Consider the following 7,980-nt stretch of genomic DNA (forward strand, 5'->3'; position numbering starts at 1 on the left):
CTGCTCCAACTTACCCTTCTATACTGTAAGCTGTGATGCTGTGGTGGGGGCTGGGAATCTTTAAACTGCTGCTCTCATTTTCCATCTGGCTTCTCTTTAGGTTCTTTCAATAATGGTTGATAGAGGGCACACAACCAATCTTTCCCCTTATCCCTTAGCCTGTGGTGGGTGTTGTTACTATATCCTGCAGTTATGACACTGTGTTGGTTACCATATTTTTTTATTTTATGCCTTTTATCTTTCAAAAACTATTTAACCATACCCATATTAAATGATCTTCATTAAAATAACGAATGTGGTTTCTCTTTTCTTGATTGAACCCTGACTGATAACTCATCATATGGGGAATAAAGCTATGTTCTGAGATGCGATTGGAAGAATGCAAAATTAGCTCAGGATAAAAAGGTGATTGTGTCACCGGAGGCTCACGGGGATGTCCAAGACAGGATTCAACCCAGAGCAGTGGCGACTGGGTTCTTGTCTCCATGCAAGAAAGAATTCAAGGACGAGGCAGACGCAGGAAAGCGAAAGCGATTTTTTCAAAATGAAAGCACACACTTGAGAGGAAAGTGTAGGCGAACTCATAGAATGAATCATGCTGAGGAAGTCATGATCAGGTGTTTTTATCCCTCCAAGGGTGGGAATTGGTGATGTCCCATTGATCTGGTTCATTCATTTCCTCCGCCCTGGGCAGGATCCTCCTTGTCCAGCATTTTTTTTCCTTATTTGGTTCCTCTGGAACTGTCATAGTGTCAGATGCAGGATGAAGTCCACAATTAGCTAAAGGTGAGGTCCTGGTCCTAGGGATCAGCCTGGCTGGTAGAAACTGATTCTTGTTTTTCTCCAGCTGTAGGTACTGGATACAGTCACTTGTTACTTGTGTGACTTGAGGCACCTCATGTTGTACCATGGAGGGTGTTATCATCTAGCCTGCCTCAATTATAATGATATATCTTGGTCAAGGTTATACAATTGAGGCTTAAAGTAGGATCACACCAGTGGCGGTGTGATCCTAATTGTGCCTGTAGATCATTAAGCCACCCAAGCATTATGAATAAATTTAATTCTATCGTCATTTGCATTACTCTGGAATAGCAAAGGACCATATCCTCAGCAAAGGGGAATCCTCCTTTTCACTAGTAACCACCTCCCTAGGATTCTACTTTGTAACCATTCTTCCTTCTCTTCCACATGGTCAATCTGTCTTTGGCCTTCTGTTTTCTGTGACATACAGGGGTACCTGTGTTACATATCAGTCTTTTCTTTAGAGATACTGTGGGGACAGAGCCAGGAGTGCAGTTTCCAGGCTCTCGGCCTCATGTGGAAAGGTGCTGGCTCAGGTAGTAAATGTCCATCAGCTGTGATTGGATGTCCATCAGCTGTGGCTAGTGAGCCATTGGCCACTAATATAACTGCCGTGGCTACGCTAGCAGCAAATGGGGGCTAGCAAGGAGATGGTGGCTGAGCTAGCAAGCACGGATTGCAGTTAGCATTGTGGACTGCAGCTAGCAAGTGAGGTTGGTTGGCGGAGAGAAGCGGATGGCGGGTTGTGGATAGTGTGGCTCCTGCCTCCTGTGTCTCCAGCCCAGCCGCCAGCGAGAATATAGGGGCATGGCTCCCCTACCTATGGCTCCGTGGGTGTTCCTTTTTGGCCTCACCATGTTCTGCGTTCTTACATGGGGAGCGGGACCAGAGACTCCGCATGACGCCCTACGTGACAGATACTATACATCATTTCTGAGGTAGCAGTCTGGGTTTGCTGAAAAGCTGTCCAATAACTGTTTTAATTTCCTCTGCCTTTTACCACTAAGCTAAATCATCTACCAACTTCACCAACAATGAATCTAGTATCGGATCGGCTCAGTTTAATATTAGCTTTTTCCTCCTGCCCAAACATTATAAAATGTTTCAACACTCACACCTCCTGCTCCAATTCTTCTTTATACTCCTGCCATCTGATCGTTTTGGCTCCCTAAAAATTTCCTCTGCCATTTATGCACACACACATAAGTAGCATACTTTATCCCATATCCAATTTAACTGTGTAAATATTCAAGTTTTCTTCATATCAGTTAATGATTTCTCTGAGTTCCTCATTCAGAGAGATCTGAGCTGGGGGACCACAAAGATTAGATACAGAGCTTGTCACAAACCATGATTCCCATACATTCTACTTTATCTCATATAAGCCAAAGTCACATTCTGAAAGACTTCAAGAGTTAAAATACAAAGATTATAAAGAATCTATATTTGGAGAGAGATGAACTCTTACTAGCTGAGCAGAATTCAGAAGCCCTCTAGAGACACGTGTTGAATTTGTCCTGAAATAGCTGTGGCTTCTCCTGGCAAAGATGGAAGTTCTCTGTTGGTATAAGAGAAACCATGGAGACGTCTTTTCCTGACATGGTCAGGAGCAGCACTGTTGGTTCTGCAGATATACCTAAAACAGGGCAAGTTCTTCCATGTGCCAGTTCTTTGCTAGTAAAGTTTTTGTTTTTGAGAAGATGGTGACATGAATGAGGGTTGGGGACTATGCTGGAAAGCATGGACATACCTCTTTAGGGTCTCATTTTCCTTAGAGCCCAAACTCCTGATCGAGATTGGAGCCTTTCTGGTGGTCAGATTTTAAGATGCTCCCAATATCCCCTGTCTTCTGTATGCAGGCTCTTGTATATACCCATCTCCATGTAGGCTGCACCTTGTGACTTATATGCAATGAGTAAAATATGGAAAATGTTGAGATGTCACTCCAACCTTAATGTGTAAATAGACTCAGGCTTTCAACGAGCAGTCCTCTTCTACTCTCTCACCAGCTCACTCTGATGGAAGATAGCTACCATGTTGTTAGCTGTCCAGTGAAAAAGCTTACATGGCAAGAAACTGAGGGATGCCTATGGCCCACTTGCCCATAAGGAACTGAATCCTGCCAAAGCTATGTCAGTGAAGTAGTGAACTTGAAATTGGGTCTTCCTCTACTCAAGACTTGACTCAAGACTGCAGACCTACATTTAGAATTAGACATCTGTGAAACCCCTACAGAGTTTAAGAAAATTGTCAATTTGATATGTCAAAAGAGAAGTTTGTCTAATGCAACAACATACATAAGTTCTACAGAAAAATTAGAACTTTGACTGTCATTTAAAATAGCAAAATACAACCACTGTGCCACATACATGTGAAACTAATATAAAATAATATTGAAAGTCAACTATAATTATATATGCATATATATTCACAGGATATAAAGTGTAGCATAGGGAATATAGTCAGTGGTATTGTAATAACTGTGTATGATGTCAGAGGGGTAGTGACTTGGTGGGGTTATCACTCTGTGAGGGGTGTAAATGCCTAATCATTATGTTGTTTTTTACACCTGAAACTAATAAAAATTGTTTTAAAAATAGCAAAAACAGTACATCTCTACCACATAAAATCCCAAAACCCAAACAAAACTACACACACACACACACACACACACACACACACACACAGGAAGTTTTCCTTAGAGACATATATCTTAAATGAGAAAATAGATGTTATATCATATTTTTGGTATAGAAAACATAATTATCCCTAAATAAAATGATTTAAAGTTCTTTAAATTCAATGAATTTGCAGACATAAAAGTCACACATTGCTTTTTCTCATTTTAAAAAGATTTTTATTAAAAATATGGCTAACATACAATATTATATTAGTTTCAGGTGTACATATAGTTATTCAACATTTATACACCTAAAGGAGTGATCACCATGATAAGCAGCAACCGTCTGACACTGTACCATGCTATCACAGTATTATTGACTATATTCCCTATGCTGTACATTACATCCCCATGACTTGTTTGTTTTATACCTGGAGATTTAAACCTCTTATTCCCCTTCACCTCTCCCCCCTTTTAGTTTTTCAATTACAGTTGGCATTCAATATTATTTTATATTAATTTCAGGTGTACAGCATATAGTTAGACATTTATATAATTTAAGAAGTGATTCCCCTGACTAGTCTAGTCCCCACCTAGCACTATGCATAGTTATTACCATATTATTGACTATATTTCCTATGCTTTACTTTACATCCCATAACTGTTTTGTAACTACCAATTTGTACTTCTTAATCCCTTTACCTTTTTCACCCTGGCCCCAACTCCCTCCAATCTATCACACTGATAAATTTAGTACCCATCTGACACCATAAATGTTTATTACAATATTACTGACTGTATTCCTTAGGCCATACCCTGCATCCCCGTGACTACTTTGCAGCAACCAATTTGTACTTCTTAATCGCTTCCTCTTTTTCATCCACCTCCTTAACACCTCTCCCATCTGGCAACCATCAAAATGTTTTCTATGAGTTTGTTTCTATTTTTTTTGTTGTTGTTCTTTAAATTCCACATACAAGTGAAATCACACTGTATCAGCTTTCTCTATATGACATACTCCACTCAGCACAATACCCTCCAGGTTCACCCATGCTGCCACAGATAGCAAGAACCCATTTCCTTCCCTGGCTGAGCAATATTCCATTATGTATATGTACCATCTCCTCTTTATCCATTCATTCATCAACAAACACCCAGGCTGCCTCCACAACTTGGCCATTGTAAACAGTGCTGCAAAGAACATGTGGATGTGCACATACCCTCAAAGTAGCATTTTGGGTTTCTTGGGATAAATACCCAGATGTGGGATTATTTGGATAAATACGAAGAAGTTGTCCTTTTTTGTTTCTTGCTATAGCCTTTGTTTTAAAGTCTATTTTGTCTGGTATAAGTGTTGCTACTTCAACATTTTTTTTTGTTTTGTTTTCATTTTTCATGAATATCTTTTTCCATCCATTTAATTTCAGTCTGTGTGTGTCTTTCAATCTGAAGTGAGTCTCTTGTAGGCAGTATATATAAGGGTCTTATTTTCCTGTCTATTCAGTGACCCTATGTCTTTTGATTGGAGCCTTTAGTCCATTTACATGTAAAACAATTGTTGATAGATATGTAGTTATTGCCATTTTATTATTCATATTTTTTATCTTTTTTCCCCTTCTTCTTAAAGAAGTCCCGCTCACATTTCTTATAATACTGGTTTGGTGGTGATGAACTCCTTTAGCTTTTTCTTGTCCGGGAAGCTCTTTATGTGTCCTTCAATTATAAATGGTGGATTTGCTAGATAGAGTAATCTTGTCTGTAGGTCCTTACTTTTCATCACTTTGAATATTTCTTTCTAATTTCTCTGGCCTGTAAAGTTTCTGTTGAGAAATTAGCTGATATTTTTATGGAAGCTCCCTTGTAGGTAATTAACTGCTTTTCTCTTGCTGCTTTTAAGATTCTTTCTTTATATTTAACCATTGTCATTTTAATCATGATGTGTCTTGGTGTGGGCCTCTTTGGATTCATCTTGTTTGGGATTCTCTGCACTTCCTAGGCTTGAATATCCATTTCCCTTGGATAGGGAAGTTTTCTATTATTATTTCTTCAAATAGATTATCAATCTCTTGCTTTCTCTCTTCTCCTTCTGGTACCCTCATGGTACAAATGTTGGTGTGCTTGATGTTGTTCCAGAGGACCCTTAAAATATCCACATTTTTTTGGATTCATTTTGTTGGTTTTTTTTTAAAGTTTTATTGGGAAAGGGGAACAGGACTTTATTGGGGAACAATGTGTACTTCCAGGATTTTTTCCAAGTCAAGTTGTTGTCCTTTCAATCGTAATTGTGGAGGGTGCAGCTCAGCTCCAAGCCCAGTTGCTGTTGTTAGTTGCAGGGGGCGCAGCCCACCATCCCTTGCGGGAGTCAAACTGGCAACCTTGTGGTTGAGAGCGCATGCTCCAACCAACTGAGCCATCTGGGAGCTCAGTGGCAGCTCAGCTCATGGTGCTGTGTTCAATCTTAGTTGCAGGAGGTGGAGCCCACCATCCCTTGCAGGAGTTGAACAGGCAACCTTGTGGTTGAGAGCCCACTTGCCCATGTGGGAATCGAACTGGCAGCCTTCAGCATTAGCAGCACAGAGCTCCAACTGCCTGAGCCACAGGGCCGGCCCCATTTTGCTGTTCTGATTGGGTGTTTTCTGGTACCTAAAATGCTGATTTGATCCTCTGCTTCATCTAACCTACTGCTGATTCCCTCTAATGCATTCTTTATTTTAGTTATTGTATTCTAGCAAACATTTGGAGAAAAGTTCAATCTTGCTAATAATCAAATAAATAATTTATCCATCAGTGTAATTTGTGTTGGACATATAATGTGGTATGATAAACTCTGAGATCCAGGATTTAAGCTTTATGAGAGCAAACATTTTTGTCTTTGTTTTCTTTTTCTTCACTGCTGTATTCATACACTTACAATAGCTTGACACACCAAAAGTGCTCAATAAATACTTTTGAATGAAGAAATTTGATAGCAACTAGCCATGGTTATCAATAAAATGCACTATTTCACAATTCTTATTCAACTGTTCCACATCATTACCTGAAGTGGCTGGTATCAACTTGAAGGACTGGAAATCCAAGCTGAGGTGTAGTAGTGGATAATTAAAAAAGGAATGGATGAGGAGAGCAGAACTGAGAATGACGGGAGTCACCATAAGAGGTTAAGACAAAGTGCTTATAAGGCAATCCTAACCAAAGTCACTTACCATGGTTGGGTGAGAAGCAAAATTCAATGTGATTAAGAGGCAGGATGTTTTAGCAAACTGCTGCTACCATTGCCAGCTCAAAAGCCTGGGATGAATGTTTCCATTACTGAACACAGAGTATTCTCCCAAGAACTTTTTGTAGAGCCCTCTTGATGTCCCTGTTCCGGAGGCTGTAGATGAAAGGGTTCAGCATTGGGGTAACCAGAGTGTACATCACTGAGGCAATCATGCCCCACCAGGAAGATGCATCAGAACTGACATACACACCAAGGCCTGTCACATAGAATAAAGAAACCACGGACAGGTGAGATGCACAGGTAGAAAATGCTTTATATTTCCCATCGGCTGATGGGATTCTCAGGATTGAGGAGACTATTCGGATATAGGAGAAAAGAATCCCTGAGAAGGGAACAATGCCAAGAATGCCAATCACCGTATATAGCAGGATATAATTGATGAGTGTGTCCGAGCAGGCAAGTGTGAGGACCTGAGCAAGTTCACAGTAGAAGTGTGAAATTACCCACTTGGTACAGAAGGACAGCCGCAACATCAACAGACTCTGGATCAGAGAGTATGTCAAGCTGATGAACCAGGACATGAGAACCAGCAGAACACAGAAATGAGGGTTCATGATGACTGGGTAATACAAGGGGTGACAGATGGCCACAAACCGGTCATAGGCCATCACAGTGAGGAGACAAGTATCCATACCTCCAAAAACCAAGAAAAAATACATCTGGGTGATGCAGCCTGCATAGGAGATAGATTTGCTCTGTGTCTGGATGTTCACCAGCATCTTCGGGATGGTGGTGGAGGTGAAAGAGATGTCAGCAAAGGACAGGTTGGAGAGGAAGAAGTACATGGGCGTGTGCAGGTGGGAGTCTGAGCTGATGGCCAAAATAATGAGCAGGTTCCCCAGCACGGTGACCACAAACATGGACAGGAAGAGCCCAAAGAGGATGGGCTGATGCTCTGAGTCTTTGGAAAATCCCAGGAGTAAAAATTCTGACATACTTGTTTGATTTCCTGGTTCCATGTTGCTGACACATCAGCTAGATGATTGAGGAAGGAAAAGAACATGAAATAGACACTTTACAGACCCTAAGTTATCTCTACTTTTCCAATTTCTTGAAGTAAATGACTGTGTATAAAAACTTTAACATTATAAAATTTAGAAATCCTCTATTCTGTTATTTGTTACATGTAACATTTCATAATGTTGATCAACCTGTGTCCATTGTCTGTCAACCTCTGTCATGAGTGTCTGGAACACTCATCCATTTTTTTTTTAACTGTGGCTTAGAATTATCAATCTAAACAGTTAAGAGCAACTTTGGACCTTAGAGATAAAAT

At 40.3% G+C, this 7,980-nt stretch overlaps 1 protein-coding gene across 1 annotated transcript; it reads right to left on the reverse strand.

Moving 5' to 3' along the window:
* Positions 1–6,730: 6,730 nt before the first annotated feature.
* LOC308509326 (olfactory receptor 7C1-like) lies at positions 6,731–7,663 on the reverse strand (the record flags this gene model as incomplete). The annotated part of the gene is made up of 1 exon (XM_081077252.1): positions 6,731–7,663. The coding sequence occupies one exon, from the start codon at positions 7,661–7,663 to the stop codon at positions 6,731–6,733; it is 933 nt and encodes a 310-aa protein (XP_080933378.1).
* Positions 7,664–7,980: the final 317 nt, after the last annotated feature.

Source organism: Rhinolophus hipposideros, assembly GCF_964194185.1.
Source record: "Rhinolophus hipposideros genome assembly, chromosome: 16".
NCBI lineage: Eukaryota > Metazoa > Chordata > Mammalia > Chiroptera > Rhinolophidae > Rhinolophus > Rhinolophus hipposideros.